The sequence below is a fragment of the Penicillium psychrosexuale genome (genome assembly GCF_028828465.1).
Source record: "Penicillium psychrosexuale strain IBT 29551 chromosome Unknown utg000002l, whole genome shotgun sequence".
Taxonomy (NCBI): domain Eukaryota; kingdom Fungi; phylum Ascomycota; class Eurotiomycetes; order Eurotiales; family Aspergillaceae; genus Penicillium; species Penicillium psychrosexuale.
Genome location: NW_026643187.1, coordinates 1,942,490 through 1,961,607, shown reverse-complemented (window position 1 = coordinate 1,961,607; position 19,118 = coordinate 1,942,490). Strand labels below are relative to the sequence as shown.

Genomic DNA, 19,118 nt, shown 5'->3' with positions numbered 1-19,118 from the left:
ATTGTATTCGACTTTGTATCTTTCTTTGTACATTTTCCTCTTATTTTGAGGATCAGCACCGGGAACGTCTGATCTTGTCTGTACAATCACAGTAACTTTCGCCTACTTACATCCTACATGTATTCTATCACGATGCCCAATGCAACTCGAGTGTACTCTCCACCTCATTACGTATCTACAGACTACTAATATATTTTCAGGATATGGTCAAAATAGCATTAAGTATCATGTATACAGTCTGTGGATTATCTGGTCCGCATAAGGGAAGAAGTAGTCAAACCGATCCTCTAGACATAAATGAGGGCATCACGAAAACCATCACAATGAACGCCAACAATCAAGTCCCGCAGGGGAGAATGAGGTACTATGTACGCGAATTAGGCGGGCGACCTTTACGAGATGAAAGTCGACTCGGAGAACATAGTTCCCTCCTCGGTGATCTCCTCATCGCCGATCTTCAGCTTCAATGACAGCTTGTCCTGAGGCGAGTACTGTACAAGGAGAGTTAGCTATGATTATCTTGATAATAAACAAGACGAGGGTAAGAAGGGACATACCTGGAAGATGTACGGCCGAGTACCGGCAACACTGCCAGCAATGCTCTTAATGAAGCCTGGCACCTCGGCCATGACGTCGATGCGATCCAGTCGCGAACCGAGGCCACCGCTGACTTCGGCTGTGAGCTCCTTGTCGTCGGTTGTCTTGCCGCTCCACTCCCACTTGATGGCCTTGGGCGCGGGCCAGTCACTGCCCTCGTCGTGGCCGGTTTCTGTGTGAGTCACTGTGTTGGTTGTGCCGACGTAGATTACCTTGCCATCCTTGACAATACCACCGACGTTGACGGTGGTGGAGCCGTAGGAGGGGGGAGTGGTGTACTCCATCATGACGGCGGAGTAGGTAGGGGTCTGGAAGTTAATGAAGTTCCAGCGGGCGGCTGTGTGTTTTTTTAGCATACGGCGGTTCCGGTTGTCAGTCTATGTACAGGGCTTCTTACCAGCGTGGTGAGGCTTCATGCCCTGCAGGGCCATGATGAAGAGACCACGACCAGTCATGTCGTAGGTCTTGTCCTTGGTGGTAATAGTGCCTTCGGCGGCACAACGGGGCCAGAAAGCGTGGCGCATGGAGCCCCATGGCTTATCGGGGTCGGTTCCAAAGTATGAGGTACCGTCCTTGCCGACGACGAAACCGGGTGCAGTCCGGGAGAACTTGATGTCCACCAGGGCGCCGCTGTTGACGGTGGACTTGATAGAGTAGGAGTCACCCTCCTCGTTGAGGGTCAGCGACAGGTTGTCGGCACCGAAAGAAATCATGTTCTCGTCGAACATGAAGTTAGAGAGCGGGTCCGAGAACCACTTGTTGTCGCCCTTTCCGCTGAGGTCGAAAATCTTGACATTGAACTGGGCGGTGGTGTGAATTCCACTATAATCAAGATCAAGGATTAGAGTCAGCCGCTGTAGGTCTTGATTTCATGGTGGAAGCTTCAAGCTCCGGCTGAGTGTTCCTTACACAATGTTGCTGTAGATAACCTGAAGGAAAACCACTGTCCCGTTGTCGGCCATGATGTAAAAGGTCTGGGTTTCGACATTGGTATAAGAGTGTGCACGCCAGCGCAGAATCTCCTTGTTCACATCGGAGAAGGGAGTGGTCTCGCCCTGCTTCGCAACAGACTGGATAGCCTCTGGGCCATAGATAGGCTCCTCAGTGCCCACCACGGCGGAGAGACTGTCCGCATGGAATCGGTCAGTGTAACCACAACAGAGAAGAGTCGATCGGAACGTACGTCGACTTTAACCAGTTCATTATTTCGATAAGTTTGGAATTAATAAAAACTGGAGAAGAAAGAAGAAGGAAAAGGGAGGTGAAGGGAAGATCGACGCGCGGGGCCCGAGAGTTCTAGTTCGGATGTCAATGGGACTCTCCGGATGAGAGAGATACACCAGATATTCGATCCAACGGATTAGAATAGAGATTGAATCTAGATATCGTGAATATCGAGATGAAGATGGTTAGATGAATCGATTAGAAGCCAAAGAAGCTTCTGATGAGGAGAGAAAGGAGTGTACCTTATGACGTTGGGGTTTCTTGTGCTCGCTTCCCGCTCTGGCCAATCAGCGTCGTCGGCTGAAAATCTGCAAATCTGCAAATCTTCCGAGTTCGATCTTCTCTGCTTGTGGCCTTTGGAAACCATCTCGACATCTTCTCATCATGGCACGAAACGTATTGGCCAAGGATCAGTTTGTGAAGCTCATTGTTGGAGCTGGTCAGGCCAGTCCCAGTCCGCCTGTTGGACCGGCTCTGGGAAGTAAAGGTGTCAAGTCCATGGACTTTTGCAAGGTTAGTCTTTGTTTACTCGGTTTATATCGATTAACCCGTTCATATATATTAACTACTTCTCTAGGAATTCAATGCCCGTACAGCTCACATCAACACCGGCGTCCCGATCCCCGCGCGTGTTACGGTCCGCCCCGACCGATCCTTCTCCTTCGAACTGCGCACCCCGACCACCACTTATCTCCTGCTTAACGCGGCTAATGTCGAACCCCGGAAGAACCGGCTGCGTGGTGCGATGAATCCTGGCCACGATGTTTGTGGCAAGATCTCCCTCAAGCATGTTTATGAGATCGCCAAACTCAAGCAGACCGAGACGCGGTTATCAGGCTTGTCCCTGGAGGGATTGTGCAAGAGTGTCATGTCCCAGGCCAAGTCCATTGGTATCCAGGTTGTTCCCTGAGCATCACAAGGACAATAGACTTGTATAATTATTGGTCATTCCGACAGTGCTCCAAGGGGCCTGCTTGTTTTGATTTGGATCGTTTTACCGGGCGTTTTCTGGGAAATTTGGGGGTTTTTCTTCCCCCGTTGTACGATACCGATTATTATTTTTTTCCAGATTGTATGCTATATCTATTGAAATCCAAGAGATATCTACATTGAAAGTTATATACTACTCCGTACGCAAGCGGCGGCAAGAGTGACTTATAAAGTCAAATATAGACCAACTAATCACCACAATGCAATTGAAATGGGCTGACATGTGATCACACCAATATTAAGACCCTCCCCGGTTTTCCCGTGGACCTCTTCTCGGCGATGACTGGACAACCAAGAGAAGTGACCGGAAGCCTACAGATGAGGTCACAGACTCCAACTGATCTGCGGAGCGGAGAACTTGGCATGTGTGTGACTTCAGACCCTGAATGTGTCACTGCATAATGTCGACATGCTACTTGGCATGGAGTCTGGAGAATCTAGCGGAGAAAGACGGCCTGGCCCTTTACGATGTCGGAGAGGAAAGGGAATCTAGTGGAGTCAGCAGATATACTAAGCCCGTTCAGGCAATATTCCAGATCCAAAGACCCATCGTCCAGTGGCCTGCAGAGGGAACCGATGTACAACATGAGTACTCCATACGTCGTAGCAAGGCTTGGGAGTACGTAGGGCCTGGTCAGCGTCTGGTCAGCGCCTCCGGGAAGTCGGCACGGGGTCGACATCATCTTGAACTCTCCGCGGCCATCCGACTTATGAGGTAAGGCATTTCAAGGACAGTTTGGGTAAATATGGGGTATATTTGACATATTATCGTGCTCATCTGGTAAATTGGAAATAGGCCAAACGAAAAAAAGGGAATTAAATGCAGTAAATGAGGTCAAAGACGGACAAACTACCACTCCCTCACTATCTCTCTTCTTCGTCGTCTTCCTCCCTCCCTCCCACCCCACTCGCCCCCAAAATCCCAGGTTTGCCTGAGGCCCAGACCCTGACATCTCCCCTCTTCTCTTTCTCTTTTACTTCCTTCTGCCTCTTCCCTCAACCATCTCCGCTTCTCATATCTTCTCGTTTAGACCCGGGATACCCGGATTCCCGGATTCCTGAACCAGACCCGGGTGCTCTCGATCGCATTCGGCGGAAGAAAAAAAAGTTAAAAAGGGAAAAGATTTGCCTCTCGCGTCGGTCTTTGACTCCTTAGGCTCTGTTTGGGAGGAAACCGTCCAATTCTGCAGATTTGACCACATTTGACAGCTTTTGAACTGGTTTTCAGTTCGCTATCTAGGATTCTCCAACTCACCCACCGTGAGGGGCATGTGTCCCACGTTCCGGGCCGAACTGCGAACACTATGACGTCTGAAATGACTGATCCAACACCCACCAACCCCATGGGTTCAGGTATGTCTTGGCTGCCGTGCTGATCGGTTGTGATGGTGTCTCCCAAATCCCTGCCAACCGTCTGACGCACGTCTACCTCTCTAGAATCCCAAAGTATGCACAACCCCGCGAAGATCCCCGGCCAGGCCTCGGAACCCGGTGACGCCGATGCCAAGTCAAGAGCTCAGCCTAACCAAGTCCGTTTCTCCTCCATCGCGGAGGAGATTGAACCAGGTCGATCAGATTTGTCCCCTGTATCAGAGCAACCAGAGCAACCAGACCAGCCAGACCAAAGGCGACCTACGGACGAGGAACAATTACGGTCGCTGGCGATGAGTATGCAGGGCGCACAGCTTCAGGAGTCCCGCCTGCGGAACTTCTCCTTTGACCCCATGTCTCTTCCTTCCTCCAGGGTATGTCCATATCTATCTCTAATTTGGCGTCGGGTGTCCTTCCGAGTCTTCCAATCCTTTTCACGTGCCAAGTGATATTCACTTCCCACAATCCGATGAGTGCTGAGTGGAGACTCAATGGACTGTGTGGCAATATCGTCATCATACTAACCTTGGATCCTCATAGGTTGCATCTCGAGACTCGAGTGATCGGAGCGGACATGGCACCGGTGCCTTTGCCTCGCCGCGTCCGTCTCCTCCAGCCTCTGCTGTACAGTCACCCCCTCTTACTCCAGCTGCAACCCATTCTCGCGAAGGCCGAACCAGCGACAGTTCTTCTCTGAAAGCTACCAGCCGACCCCACGCGGACACTAATTTTACCCCTGAAGCGTCACCTCCAGTCGGATCAACCGACAAGAACAGCACGCCTCAACCCAGCTCATCCTCCCGCCCTCAGTCTACCGAGCCTACCAGAAAAAGTGAAGGTTCAGAGCGAGCTTCTCATGCTATCCAAGTACCCAAAAATCGTGCGCAATTCTTCGTTGGGAATGATGGGAGCACCGCCCAAGATGAAAGTCCCCCTTCGACTCCACAAGAGTCTCTTACTCCGCCAGTGACTATGACCCCTGTGGGCGAACCTAATGATCCATATGCGCGCCATAAGCGACCACCCCAGTCCAAAAACCTTGCCCAGTTGGATCCTCGCTTTATCTTCAGCGGTCGGGATGTCAAACGATCATTTCGTCCCTCGGCTCCCCGATCCAGTAGCGCGAGTGACCTCAGCAAACCTAGTGACAAGCGGAGCATATTTGGAGGTAAGAAGGAGCACGGTAGCGATAAGCACCACGGCCACCAGCATCATGGCTCTATGTCTGAATTGAAACGATTCTTCAAGATGGGCCATCGCAACAAGCGATCCGAGTCCCCGACATCGATGCCTAAAAAGTCGAGTCCATCAGCTGGAAAGTCCACTCCGTATCAAATGGCTACCGAAAATGTTCCCTTTGCTGATGATCACGGTCTGAATTCCAAGTATGGAAAGCTGGGCAGAGTGCTCGGATCTGGAGCTGGTGGCTCGGTGCGTCTCTTGAAGCGCAACAGTGACGGCGTCACCTTTGCAGTCAAGCAATTCCGAGACCGTCACAACTGGGAGAGCTTGAAGGAATACTCTAAGAAGGTGACTGCAGAGTTCTGTATTGGCTCCACCTTGCACCATGGCAATATCATCGAGACCTTGGATATCATCCAAGAAGGCAGTCGCTGGTATGAGGTCATGGAATATGCGCCGTTCGATCTGTTTGCTATCGTGATGACCGGCAAAATGGGCAAGGAGGAGATCGCCTGCTCTTTCAAGCAGATTCTGAGCGGTGTGGCGTACATCCATGGCATGGGTCTGGCCCATCGGGATCTGAAACTGGATAACGTGGTGGTGAACGACCGTGGCATCATGAAAATTATTGATTTCGGAAGTGCCGTCGTATTCCGCTATCCTTTTGAGAACGACATTGTCCCTGCTTCAGGTAAGTAATCCTGTATCTTTTTTGTTCGCCGTTGGTGGTTATTGATTTGCATGACCAGGTATCGTTGGCTCTGATCCTTACCTTGCCCCCGAGGTCTACGACGAGAAGAAATATGACCCTCGCCCCACGGATGTCTGGTCGCTGGCGATCATCTTCTGCTGTATGACCTTGCGCCGGTTCCCATGGAAGCAACCGCGCCTGACCGACAACTCATACAAGCTGTTCGTTTCCAGCCCGACCCCAGGCACCCCGGTTCCCGAACCGGAGCCACGCCGTCGGCCCAAGTCGACACCAGATCTTCTTTCCCAAGCCCAGGACAATAAGCGTTTGACCCCTCGCTCGAGCGGACCTGATCAGTCTGGAACGGACCAAAATGGAAACGGGGCTGAAGATGCAGAAGCAAAGAAATTAGAGCCCCCCCTCCAGAGGGAGGATGATCCTCCCGATACTGCTCAAAAGCAGATCAGCCAAACCAGCAACTGCGCCCATGATCGGCCCACCCGAACCACCAGCAAAGAGGCACCGCCGGTTCAGACATCAACCCAGCCTTCTGGGCAGCGCCAGGAGGTCATCAAGGGCCCATGGCGACTTCTCCGGATCTTGCCGCGGGAAAGCCGGTACATCATTGGCCGCATGCTGAAGACCAACCCGAAAAACCGAGCGACTCTCGACGAGGTCCTAGCGGATGACTGGGTAAAAAACATTCAGGCCTGCCGACAGGACGTGACTGGTGAAATTATCAATGCCCCCGGCCACACCCACGTCCTCGAGCCCCCCGCCCAGACCCCTGCCGTGGCCAGCAAAGCTGCCAGGGCCAAATAATATCCCTTCTTTGTATCAACTTCTCCTCGTGTCTATATATCCCCTTTATCCTTTGAGAACGGGGTGGCACTTTTGTCCCCTTCCCTTCCGCGTTCAGTGTGTGATTCCCTACGAGTATTGTAGATGATTTGGCGGTTTCCCTCATTCCCCCGGCCATGGTTGAGATGAGTTGATATTCTTCAATAAAATTCTGTGACATTTTATCGCGCTCGAGTTTCTCTTGTGAAGATGTTGAGGGAAAACGGAGCACTGGCTCTGGCTTCACGATGGATGGTACTGATAGACTTGGTGTGGGATGTCTCAGTGCGTGTTTTTTTGAGGGTATTCTTTTGTCAATGCCCCACGCTTGTGCGAAAGAGCTTTATTTTCTTCAATAGTAAATAAATTTCAATCCAAACGTCGAGCCTACGATAGTATAAATTCTTTTGAATTGGACGTAGCGAAGATCGGCGATATCGGATGGCCTGACCGCGGAGCAAAAGAAACTGCCAGCCATATCCGCGGAGCTTCTCCGTCTACTTTGCTGTACAACCTACGTCGTTGCCGTTCTCCCTTCCTACTTTTCCAACCAATTGGCCATGTTCTTGTGATAGAACTATCTCCATATCCAATTCTATTCAAAAATGGCCCAACCTGACGGGGAGCCATTGGTCTCCTCCCTGTGGACGCGGTCATTAATTGTAAGCTTCTCCAGAGCTCTCTCCGGGAGTATCCCTCTAACAGCTCTACTATATAGTCCGGCGCGATTGCAGGCTTAACCGTCGACTGCTCCCTTTACCCTCTCGACACCATCAAAACCCGACTCCAAAAAGCACGCGACCACACCGCACCCCAAACCCGAGTCTCCCTCCGCCAAACCTTCCGCGGTATCTATGCCGGCCTCCCATCCGTCCTCTTTGGCTCTGCCCCCTCCGCCGCCTCCTTCTTCATCGTCTACGATAGCGTGAAGCGGACTCTGCTCGTACCTCAATCTGCCAACAGCAAAACTAACTCCCAATCCCGCTCCCACATAATCCTCACACACTCACTCGCCTCCTCCCTCGGCGAAATCGCCGCATGCGCCGTCCGCGTCCCAACAGAAGTCATTAAGCAGCGTGCCCAAGCCGGCCTCTTCGGCGGCTCGAGTCTCCTTGCACTGAAGGACATCTTGTCCCTGCGGCACGCGGTCCCAACAAGCACAACCACAACGCCTTCAACCCCAGCAGCGAAGCGCGGCTACAGCCAGGTCTTCCGCGAACTCTACCGCGGTGCGGGCATCACAATTGCCCGCGAGATCCCCTTCACTGTGCTGCAATTCACAATGTGGGAGTCAATGAAGGAAGCCTACGGCAAGCGGTACCTGCGAACTGCGGAGACAGCCTCGTCTCTCGCCGAGACGCAGATCCCCGCTACCACAAGTGCCATGTTCGGCAGTGTTGCCGGCGCCATTGCGGCTGGCCTAACTACCCCGCTAGACGTGATCAAGACGCGGGTTATGCTTGCGCGGCGCGGCGTTGACGCGCCTGTTCGTGTTAAGGAGATTGTGCGCGGCATTGCACGTGAAGGGCCCGGTGCTTTCTGGCGTGGTATCACGCCGCGTGTGACGTGGATTGGTATTGGTGGGGCTGTCTTCCTTGGGAGTTATCAGTATGCTTCGAATACTCTTGAGGGACGCCAGGCGGCGCAGGCGGAGAAAAGTCTTTGATTGGATTTTTCTGGCCTTGTAGTTTGTATATTTTTGCTATATAGAAGGTTGGAAGAGCATAGATTTTGTAGATTCTGGGAAGCGAGTTGTTTGAGCAATTATATGTCATTCTTTTTACTTGCTCGGACTGCTTTCGGCTTCAAGCAGCTCAATTCCTGGACTTGCTCAACAGCCAGGATGCCCTCTATCTGCAGGAAATCATGGTCTGCAAGCTCAAGGCTTGAAGCAACGCCCTTGGCGACTTGTTAATCAAAGATATACATCTATAAGATGGACAAGACCTGCCTGGCTAATCAGCGAGGAAGTCTCTCCCTCAGGCTCATCGGTAACATAAAAGAAGCCTTATATTGTATACACTGGCTTATAGATAGGTGAAATTCTGACATCAGATGAGCATTCGTGCAATTACGGAGAATGACGTGTATAGCTTTAAGGTGTGAGACGTTCTGCAAATCTATACGAGCTGCAGCCTTCTCGAAGCCCCAAACCAAGCCCTATCTTGGCGACGCAGCCAAGCTGCTCTATCCGTATGTTCTGCACGAGCTTAAGTCTCATTCTATACGAGACGAGTGGAGCATCTAACTGACTAGACTGAGCGCAAATCTATCAAACCATCGGAGCGGACATGTTACTACCCCATTGGTAGGGCTGAAGGATTGTTCCTCTAAACGGGGTCTTGTGGATGTGCATAATATATAGTGAAGAGGGGTCCCTAGGATAGGGGCACCGACAGCCCTGCCTGCGAAACAGGTGTGAGAGCAGAGTCGTCACTAGGAGTAGTAGGGTGCTAGAGAGGAGAACACCATGGGGTGACTACTGAGAAGTGAAGATGGAAAGGTGTCTGCGTTGCTATCTATGCCTCGGGAGTGCTTTTATATCACATAGCCGCTTAGTCATCCTGCTCTGGAAACCCCCACTGCAATAGTTAGTTAGTTATGTATTGTGTATCTTTGTCAAAAGTATATAGGGTATCAGTTCAAGTAGAGGACTATGGAACTCATAGATGTAGCCAAATAGTTAAAATAACCGAGAAGCATTCCAGAAAGGGAAAGGAAAGGCCCCCGGACTATTAAATAATGGAGAAAGACGAGTAATCTCATGATTTCTACTTGAAGGTCGTATTGGATATCACATAGGAAGTCCAAACACATAAACACATAAACTCCGGACCCCTGGCGCCTCCAACTCTGAACTTCCCCTCATTTGACTGTTTTCCCCTTCGCTTCTTTTTTCCTCGGCCTTTTGACTTTCTCTCTTTTGATCGTCGCGAATGCTCTGACGTTTCCTTTCCCCACCAAAACTGAACGTGCGATCGGCCTCGTCAGATAAGCTCCGCATTTGCATCTCCGCAATTGGTTTCACTCCTTCAACGCTGCATGTATGGCACGCAAACTGAGCCACCAGAGGGTCACCTATGGTATGTTGGATCCTGTGTATCTACCCCCGCGTCGCTGACTGTGTCTCTCACTCTAGTCCTCCCTCTGCCTGATGCACCCGGTGGGCACCGGTTGGGGGTCAATGGCTTGACTGTCGACCGTCAGAACTCCATCCTGTAAGTAGCTTTCCCTCGTTATGCTAGTGCTGGCATCCATGATCTAGTTTTGAACCCGTGCCAAGTTTGCGATCGCGATCTTCCGGAAATCAGGCACGTGGATTGCACGGATACTAATATGACGTCCCCTCTCCTAGCTACTCCGCGGGCCGCGACGGTGTCATCTGTTCCTGGGATCTCGACTTTCCTCTTTCCTCTGCGTCTGCGCTCTCGTCTCCTGGTCAGAATTCCCGTCCGACCGTCTTCAAAACCCAGGTCCAAGCACATAGTCATTGGATCAACGACATAGTCTTGGCACAGGACAATTCCGCGCTTGTTTCCGCCTCGTCCGACACGACTGTGCGACTCTGGCGCCCGCACTCCGAGTCAACCGAGGTCCCGGAGCGCATTGGAAAACATACCGATTATGTGAAGGCCCTGGCGAGCCCCGGTAGCCAGGCTACATGGGTTGCCTCGGGCGGTCTCGATCAAAAGGTTTACCTCTGGGATTTGAATGGCGGCGGGGAGATACTGAACATCAATGCCGGTGGGGAAGACTCCTCAGATAAAGGCTCTGTCTATGCGCTGGGTGCGGTCTCGTCGGTGCTTGCTAGCGGTGGCCCTGAGAATGTCGTCCGAGTATGGGATCCCCGGTCTGGAAAGCTTGTGACGAAGTTCGTGGGCCATACGGACAACATTCGTGCTATTATGATTAACCAGTCCGGCGATACAATTATGACGGGGTCCTCTGACCAGACGATCAAGATCTGGTCTCTCACGGCGGGTCGATGCATGAACACCCTGACCATGCACAATGATAGCGTGTGGTCTCTTTACTCGGACCACCCCGATCTCTCTGTCTTCTACTCAAGTGACCGCTCCGGCTTGGTGGCGAAGACCGACATGCGAGGATCGGCCGATCCCGACCAGGGCCTCTGCGTCGCCGCACTACAAGAGCACGAGGGCGTTGTCAAGGTTGTGGCGGCGGGAGACTACATCTGGACAGCTACCCCCAAGTCTAGTATCAACCGCTGGCGAGATGTTGACATCACAGTGGGAATCGAGCCGGCCCCCGACCCAGCACGTACTATAGACTCTGCTGCAAAGCCCGCAACCCCAGAGAAGGGACCGAAGAAGGTTCCATATAATGCTCTTTTGCAGTTATCAGCGACCTCGATTCTTGGTGGCGCAGCCCCTAAACTTAATTCCTCGGAGCCTAACTTGGCGACAATTGACCTGACAATCCCGGTTCATTCACAGCCCGAGGAAACCATTGAAGGCCAACACGGCTTGATCAAGTGCTTGATGTTGAATGATCGGAGGCGCACACTTACTCAAGATTCGGCAGGAGAAGTTGTTCTCTGGGACCTGCTGAAGGTGATTTGGCATCTCAGCCGGAGAAGTATTAGACATCGACTAACATGAACCTAGTGTATTCCTGTCCAAACCTTCGGCAAGCGTCATATGGATGATGTTGAGTCAGAGGTAAACACCGTTGATAGTATCGGACATTGGTGTGCTATCAACGTACGCACTGGCAGGCTGTCAGTCATTCTGGAGCCTAATCGCTGTTTCGACGCAGAAGTTTATGCCGACGAGATCGATCTACCACTATCTGATCTGTATCAGTTTAGGGATGATCAAAGAAGTGAGTATTTCCTACGACTACCTATTCTGCTCTACTGTCAACCTTGGCGGATATTCTTTGCCATACTGACAACACGCAGTCAATCTCGGCAAATGGATTTTGCGCTGGCTGTTCGCTCTGGTAGTAGACGAGGAAGTCCGACGAGACAACGATTACCGCCAAACTGCCATCGCGAGAGCAGAAGAAAATGCTCGACTGAATCCGCTGACTACCTCGATATCTGGCGATGATGTCCCTCGCAGCATTGGTATTCCGATATCGAATCCTCATCATATGTCGACTCTGCGTCCCAGCTCAGACTTCCCTGGTAGCCCGAACATCGGCTTTGGCATCAATGTTGGCACACCATCGTCAAACTACATGAGCACTTCCATGCAGAGCAACTCTCCGTTCCCAGCATTTGAACCAGACACACCTGATGCCTCAGGGCTAACAAATTCCCATGTCGATGGCGGGGCATCATCCTTTTCACCAAGTGACTACTTCTCGAAAAGGCCTCTAGCGGCCCAACAAACCGACACCGGCAAGTCTCTTCTGTCTCCGTCGGATGCAACTCCAGGAGTTCCTCAATCCCCCGCAGAGCCTGATAAGGAAGAGCGGAAGAAGTCACTATTCGGAAAAAAGTTCCAAATGAACTTCCCCAAGAAGTTGGGTCGCAATTCTACGGAAACGAAGCCTCAGATATTAGAAGAAAAGGTCGAAGAGTCGGAGATCTCCTCTGTTAAGGAAGAGAAGGTCTATGAGCCCAATCTCTGTGGCGTCATTGACCGCATTCGTGATGATTATGAAGAATTTCTGGCTACAAATACAGATCGAGAGTTGGAGACGGCTCTTTCTCCTAGTTCTGAGGAGGAAACTCCGCGACTGGATATCCCAGCCCGGACTGCAGTCTTCATTCAGGAGGAAACTGGCGATACTGCCGTTGCCTCAGATCTCTACAGAGGTACCGTCGGCCGCGTTGGTGAAGACCTCGAAAGCCTTAAGAAATCAATTCCTCATTGGCTCGGTGAGCTTCTTCTGAAGGTACGTCTATTTTCTCGCGTTTTCTTTCCCCTCTTACTGATCACTCGTTATAGAATCAAATTCCCTTCAAGGAGCAGGTCAAGATCGCCTTTGTATTGAAGCCTTTCGATGATACCTTGCCGCCAGTCGTCAAGCCCGACCCGTATGTTTTGGATCTTTTGGAATGCGTGTTGTTGATGAAACTAATCTCGTTATTAATCCAGGCCAGCTCCCAATGGTGCCCCTCCGGGAAATATGAACACTAATAACAATGGCTCTCGTCTTAATGCCAACCGCATGCTCCGAGCGAAGAAGGTTCTTGCTTATGTCGCAGAGCGCATTGACCCTGCCAACCCGGATGAACCGGAGTCCGTTATGCCACCAGAGGAGTATCTCGAGCTATACTGCCAGAAGACTGTAAGCTTTTATCCCATATCTTATTGTCGCCAATCATGCTAATCTTCATCCACCAGCTGTGTCCACCAAACATGACTCTAGCAACGATTCGCACGCACCTCTGGCGCACCTCCGGAGACATGGTTCTCTACTACAAGACAAACGGCAAGAAAGAGATTTACCCGCCCCGGTCTCTCCTAGGAATTGATGAGAACCATGTCCTTGTGGAAGAAACCCATATCCCGAACGGGGATAGCCATGCACCTGCGCCACCCGGGAGTATCCATTCTGTGACCAACTCGGCTTCTGTCGCAGGCTCTGCAATCACCTAATGAAAACCCAGTCTTTGGGACCTTTCGTGGGCTTTTTTCTTTTTTTCTTTTCTTTTTCCTTCTCTTCAAATGGTACATTTGATATTCAGCCTACCGCAATGCAATGAATGCTACATGCATGGGTCTGTAGTACATATGGGCGAGATTTTGATTTCGATCTTGATCTTGATCTTGATCTTTTTGATGTCTATCACACCTCCTGTTTCTCTTCTTCTGGGTGTTAGCGCATCTGGCTTACTTGGTTGTCGCTTTGGGCCTTGCTTTTGCCTCAAGCTTGCAGCTTGCATTCTCATGTATTAATGTTGCCGGTGTTCCCGGCAATATTGGCGAAGAATCGAATTCATGGATCCTTCAAAGCCTATTCTGTTGTAAATTCCGTTCATGGCCCCTGACTAGCTGCACTAACCGGACACCCAAGAGAACTTAGCGTACTAACTATGCAGTTACTCATGTCCCCGATGCAACACAATTCTATCAAGTGAAGAGAATGTTCGCTTTGATCGGGTATGGTCCTGAGGGCTCGGAAAAGGGCAACAATTGCATTGCATGACTACATATGGACAACGATAATCATGATCCTAAGCTTGAACAACCATCACCCTGTTCCTTATAGCAACACCACTCTCTCTACCTCCACCTCAACATCCTCCACCTCAAGCCCCAACTTCCCATCCTCAGTTTCCCATCCTCTGTTTCCCATCCTCAGCTTCCCATCCTCAACAACCTAGGTACATCCAGTAGCACGATTGCTAAGACAAACATCACCACCCTGATCCGAAGTCCCGAATCCCTCACAAGAAGCACTAGTCTTATGCTCAGCCTGAACCTCCTGATTGCAAGCCGTCCAAGTAGTCGAGAAGAACCCAGCCCGCACATTATAAGTCGACCAACTAAATTTCTTCGCGTACGCGGCTTCGGTCAGGATGCGCGCTTTTTCTTCGTCGCTGTTGGCTGAGTGCGGGTCCAGGCTGGTGAGCCAGGCTTCGGTCGCGCTGGAGTATCCCACGTAGTGGACGTCCACGTCGAAATGATGGTGCTGGAGAGCATCTTGAAAAGATTCTGAAGAAGTATTTGGTTTTTGTTGGAAGATTCTGATGATTGCTTGGTCTGGTCTGGTAGGAAGCTCTCTTTGCTCCGTTCTTCTTCGGGGTTCTTATAGTTTTGGGCTTCTGCTCGAGCAGTCGATGAGAAGTACTTCGTCGAGGAGAATGCCTTGACCGAAGGGGCAATCCCATGCGGGGGGTGTCTTCTGCTGACGGGTTTACTCCAAATTGGGCGTGCATTGGGTTACATTCACACGTGTAGGAGAGGCATGGCGCCGTTAGGGCTTACTTGGTATGCTCCTATCTCGTGCTGGCGAGACGGTTGCCTTTGTAGGATTGGACTACTGGACCAGCACTAGTTGAGAGGCGTTGAGGATGGCTGCTGTCCCTTTGTGTATTCGACTCGGCCGAGTCTTGTTGGTATATGACACTGAATGAGGCATGTGGATCGGGTAAGCTTACGGTGGATACTATAGCAGTTCTAGGGAATGAAAGCCAAGCAATGAAGGTCTTCTGACTGCGGACAGCCACTTGGTCTACTACATTTTCCTATTTCTGATCAAGGTACAGAGTATAGCAGAAAGGGTCGTGACATGATATCGTCAAAGCGGGGAATAACAATATGAAGTATATAAAGCAGAGACCGGTGTTGTATATACTCCCGTAGATCCCCCGCATATTGTGGACGGCAAATCCCGCCTTCGGCATGCAAGGCATTCTTAAATGAGTTTAGCTTGGAAGAAAGGAACAACCTAGACTGAACTTGCATGAGAGCAACCAATAACAATTCCCATTCACCAGGAAATCCAAAATAGACTACCTCGTTCAGGGCTGACATAGAGCGATCGACGAACTGGTGTTGCTCCCACCTAGCCCCGTAGTTACATGTGGCGTTTTGCGCCCCATGACTCAATCCTTATTCTCACTCGAGGTTTGAATAGGGGTCCCCGTAGGGGTCTCGCTGGCATCGGTGTTCTCGCGCGAGCGTCGCTGTTCAGGCTTGGCCTTTTTGGAATTAAACGAGGGCCAGTAGCGGGTCATCAAAAACACAAGAGTCGGGATAGAGAGTATCCAGACAGATGCCAAGACTAGGAAGGTCTGGAAGGGAGCTGCTTCGAGTCTTTCACTGATAAAGGTTCCGCAGTTTAGTAGGGATGTTTTAAGTGAAGCTGACAGTGACAGTGCCATGTCGGGCGATTGGGTTGTAGTCCGGTATTTGGGCTCTTCCACGGGGGAGCGTGGGGGTTGCAGTCCGGTGTCTGGTCGTCCGGTGTCTGGTTATTGGAGGCAGGAATTTTCGGTCGAGAGTGAGGAAGAGGGAAGAGGAAGGTTTAAGGGTCTGGGGAAAGTATACGGAGTAGTCGGGAGTATCAAAGTCCTCCAAGATAAGCGTCTGCCTAGAGTGCACGACAGAGGATTGGCTCGGATCTGCAAGATGTCTCAAATAGGAATGCACATCTTTATTATGCCGATATCTCACATTTAGCCGGCTTATTTGGCCTATTTTCTATATAAACTTCATTCTTATTGGTTGACAAAAAAATAGGCTTGGAGATCCTTCCACCGGTATTGTTGCGGCTTTAAGACAACAAGTCAGCTAATGGCATTTTGCTTTTTCTTATAGTTCGGTCTAGCCTATACTCAAAATCCGGACTGCCACCTTTGATTTCTCAGCAATGTCACCTGCCGAGGTGTCATTGGGCCCACGTCACTGCTAGCGTGCTGACTAACCTTTGCCATGTCAATGAGGAGGTGCATAACTTAATTTGTAGTTAATATAAGGGGTCTCTACTCTTATGTGGCGATATATACCTGGAAGTTGGCCCGTCCCATGTCCCATTGTGTCTAACCCTGTATTCACGCCTTGGCTAGAGATCCCTGCAGAAATAAGCCAAGTGACAGGCTTAGCAGATGGTTTCAAAAGTACGAACTCCCTTTCTATTAAAAAAGACGTCTTTCCTAATTGGGGTGCAACATGTGATGAAGAAAAAAAAAATGGGGATATATAAAAGTGTGGGCTGATGCGACGGGGAAAATAGGAATTGCAGAACATTGAGGCTGAACTGCCATACATTCCTGATTTGCATATAGTTTTTACGTCTCTTGTTTCTGTTCAGATCAAAGAGATCAATCAATCAATAAAAAGAAGAGAAAAAAAGCAATCATATCTCGTGGTATAATGGCTGTACATGGTGATCTACTAACAATAGTACAATCTAGTACAATCTAGTACAACCTAATCGCATTTGCATTCCGACTGGGAATCCAATAAGATGCAGTATAGACAGCATAGTTCACAATAGTTCAATAGTTCATTAGATTCACAGCATCACATAAAACATAAAACATAAAATAAATTGGAACAAGTCCGAAGTCGTTGGGTACAAGTAGCGGGAACCCCGCCTAAACCCGAACTCGTCAAGATTCTCTCCTTCACCTTCCCGCCAACATCATACGGTGTCACCAGGGCATATATCAGCAACATGACAAAAAGATCAACCCAGGTCGAATATCCGTATAATCTAGGGGCATACGGGAAGGTCATCACCACCACCAGTCCTGAGGCTCAAATATGGTTTGACCGCGGTCTCGTGTGGGCATATTCCTTCAACCATAAGGAATCCATCGTCTGTTTCAAACAGGCACTGGTGCATGATCCATTATGTGTGATGGCCTACTGGGGGTTGGCCTACTCTCTCGGTCCCAACTACAACCAGCCCTGGGACTTCCTCGGCAACGATTTGGCGGCCGTCGTGGAAAACACATATCGAGCCGCAACCAAAGCTCGCTTCCTGTCTGTAAAAAATGGGAACGCCGTGGAACAGGCCCTCGCCAAGGCCATCTCCGCCCGCTATCAGAGTGATAAGCCTGCGAGCATGGATCAATATGCCGTTCAGAATATTGCATATGCCGATGCAATGAAAGAGGCATATGAAAAGTTTAGCGATGATTTGGACGTGGTCACTCTGTACGCTGATTCCTTGATCAGCCTCACGCCCTGGAAGTTGTGGGACATGGTGACCGGAAAACCAAATCCGGGCACCCGTACCATGGAAGCAAAGAGGGTGCTAGAGACCGCTCTTAAACATAAGGACGCCTCCAAACACCCCGGTCTCCTGCACATCTACATTCACCTTATTGAGATGTCGCCCTTTCCAGAACTAGGCCTGCGACCGGCCGACTACCTCCGCGATCTGGTTCCGGACGCGGGTCATATCAATCATATGCCGTCCCATCTGGACGTGCTGGTGGGAGACTATCGAAGCGCCGTCCGCGCAAACCAACGTGCCGCGATTGCAGACGAGAAATACCTGGCGCTGAAAGGCCCATTTAATTTCTACTCCGTCTATCGCATGCACACCTACCACTCCCTCATCTACGCGGCCATGTTTGCGGGCCAGAAACAGGCCGCATTTGCCGCCGTGGACCGCATGGAGGCGACTTTACCGAAAGAATTGCTCTCGGCCATGGCCGACTACATCGAAATCTTCATGTCTGTGCGCGCGCACATCATGATACGGTTCGGCATGTGGGACGAGATTATCAAGATTGCCATCCCCTCAGATCCAGAGCTGTACTGCATGACGATAGCGGTTCTGCACTACGCCAAGGGCGTGGCATATGCAGCAACAGGGAACGTGCCGGATGCAGAGCGTCAGCGAGAGCTGTACCGGGCAGCGCGAGATCGAGTCCCGGATACGCGCTTGGACTGGCCCAACAAGTGTATCGATATCCTGGGGGTGGCGTCGGAAATGCTGGACGGTGAGATCGAGTACCGCCGTGGGAACTACACGGAGGCCTTCGAGCATCTACGTCGCTCGATTGAATTGGACGATGGGCTGGGCTACAGTGAGCCCTGGAGCTGGATGCAGCCCACCCGCCATGCATACGCTGCTCTTTTGCTAGAGCAGGGCCATGTCGAGGATGCAGCGGCTGTCTACCAAGCTGACCTTGGTCTTGATGGCACTCTTATTCGTGCTCGTCAGCATCCGAATAATGTATGGGCTTTGCAGGGCTACCATGAATGTTTGATACGTCTGGGTCGGAATGACGAGGCGCGCATTATTGGGCCGCAGTTGGAGATAGCCGTTGCTGTGGCTGATGTACCTGTAACCTCTTCCTGTTTCTGTCGTCTAGATACCTCGCAAGCGCCCACTATTGGGAAGAGTTGTTGCAAATAAATTGATATATGTAAATTGTTTTTCTAACTTATATTTCCAATTCATTATCAATGTATGTATTCTTCCAGGGTTAAGATTGATCAATCGGATGGCGTCTGCCAATGACTAGTTGCTGGATCGTTGGTCCAAAGATCAAACGTCGAACTAGAGGTAATCTTCTCCTATTGATCTTCCCTCGAAGCAATAGTCAAAGGCACAGATAGAAAGGTAGATTCTCATCAAAACAAGCCCGTCCTTGTCCGATCAGGGTATATATATATCACGTGCCGTGGTGAAGTCGCTGTGGTCAAGGTTGTTAGGGCATCGTATATATACCGCTGCAGGGATTATCGAAGGTTCCGATTGTTGTTATGATCATCTCGAGGGTTTACCCTAGCGGTTGATTGCTATATATGTAATCTGCTACATGTAATAACTCAGGTTT

The 19,118-nt window shown here is 50.6% G+C and overlaps 9 protein-coding genes across 9 annotated transcripts; 6 read left to right on the top strand and 3 right to left on the bottom strand.

The window, feature by feature from the left end:
* Positions 1-392: 392 nt before the first annotated feature.
* N7518_001887 (survival factor 1 family protein) lies at positions 393-1,800 on the bottom strand (the record flags this gene model as incomplete). The annotated part of the gene is made up of 5 exons (XM_057182815.1): positions 393-491; positions 558-934; positions 995-1,419; positions 1,507-1,722; positions 1,781-1,800. The coding sequence occupies 5 exons, from the start codon at positions 1,798-1,800 to the stop codon at positions 393-395; spliced, it is 1,137 nt and encodes a 378-aa protein (XP_057044265.1).
* A 405-nt stretch (positions 1,801-2,205) lies between these two features.
* On the top strand, positions 2,206-2,731 carry N7518_001886 (mitochondrial 54S ribosomal protein uL11m; the record flags this gene model as incomplete). Its single annotated transcript, XM_057182814.1, has 2 exons — positions 2,206-2,334; positions 2,399-2,731. 2 exons carry the CDS (start codon positions 2,206-2,208, stop codon positions 2,729-2,731), a joined length of 462 nt encoding a protein of 153 aa, XP_057044264.1.
* Positions 2,732-3,212: 481 nt separating this feature from the next.
* N7518_001885 (uncharacterized protein) lies at positions 3,213-3,530 on the top strand (the record flags this gene model as incomplete). The annotated part of the gene is made up of 1 exon (XM_057182813.1): positions 3,213-3,530. One exon carries the CDS (start codon positions 3,213-3,215, stop codon positions 3,528-3,530), a length of 318 nt encoding a protein of 105 aa, XP_057044263.1.
* A 729-nt stretch (positions 3,531-4,259) lies between these two features.
* Positions 4,260-6,877, top strand: N7518_001884 (uncharacterized protein; the record flags this gene model as incomplete). The annotated part of the gene is made up of 3 exons (XM_057182812.1): positions 4,260-4,556; positions 4,723-6,055; positions 6,114-6,877. 3 exons carry the CDS (start codon positions 4,260-4,262, stop codon positions 6,875-6,877), a joined length of 2,394 nt encoding a protein of 797 aa, XP_057044262.1.
* A 623-nt stretch (positions 6,878-7,500) lies between these two features.
* N7518_001883 (putative mitochondrial carrier protein (Pet8)) lies at positions 7,501-8,561 on the top strand (the record flags this gene model as incomplete). The annotated part of the gene is made up of 2 exons (XM_057182811.1): positions 7,501-7,557; positions 7,614-8,561. The coding sequence occupies 2 exons, from the start codon at positions 7,501-7,503 to the stop codon at positions 8,559-8,561; spliced, it is 1,005 nt and encodes a 334-aa protein (XP_057044261.1).
* Positions 8,562-9,941: 1,380 nt separating this feature from the next.
* On the top strand, positions 9,942-13,470 carry N7518_001882 (WD repeat protein; the record flags this gene model as incomplete). The annotated part of the gene is made up of 8 exons (XM_057182810.1): positions 9,942-9,978; positions 10,035-10,113; positions 10,251-11,469; positions 11,524-11,740; positions 11,820-12,763; positions 12,817-12,905; positions 12,967-13,159; positions 13,216-13,470. 8 exons carry the CDS (start codon positions 9,942-9,944, stop codon positions 13,468-13,470), a joined length of 3,033 nt encoding a protein of 1,010 aa, XP_057044260.1.
* Positions 13,471-14,077: 607 nt separating this feature from the next.
* On the bottom strand, positions 14,078-14,517 carry N7518_001881 (uncharacterized protein; the record flags this gene model as incomplete). The annotated part of the gene is given in 3 exon segments (XM_057182809.1): positions 14,078-14,194; positions 14,231-14,462; positions 14,477-14,517. 3 exon segments carry the CDS (start codon positions 14,515-14,517, stop codon positions 14,078-14,080), a joined length of 390 nt encoding a protein of 129 aa, XP_057044259.1.
* Positions 14,518-15,422: 905 nt separating this feature from the next.
* On the bottom strand, positions 15,423-15,701 carry N7518_001880 (uncharacterized protein; the record flags this gene model as incomplete). The annotated part of the gene is made up of 1 exon (XM_057182808.1): positions 15,423-15,701. The coding sequence occupies one exon, from the start codon at positions 15,699-15,701 to the stop codon at positions 15,423-15,425; it is 279 nt and encodes a 92-aa protein (XP_057044258.1).
* A 1,295-nt stretch (positions 15,702-16,996) lies between these two features.
* Positions 16,997-18,694, top strand: N7518_001879 (tetratricopeptide repeat protein; the record flags this gene model as incomplete). Its single annotated transcript, XM_057182807.1, has 1 exon — positions 16,997-18,694. The coding sequence occupies one exon, from the start codon at positions 16,997-16,999 to the stop codon at positions 18,692-18,694; it is 1,698 nt and encodes a 565-aa protein (XP_057044257.1).
* Between the last annotated feature and the right edge of the window lie 424 nt (positions 18,695-19,118).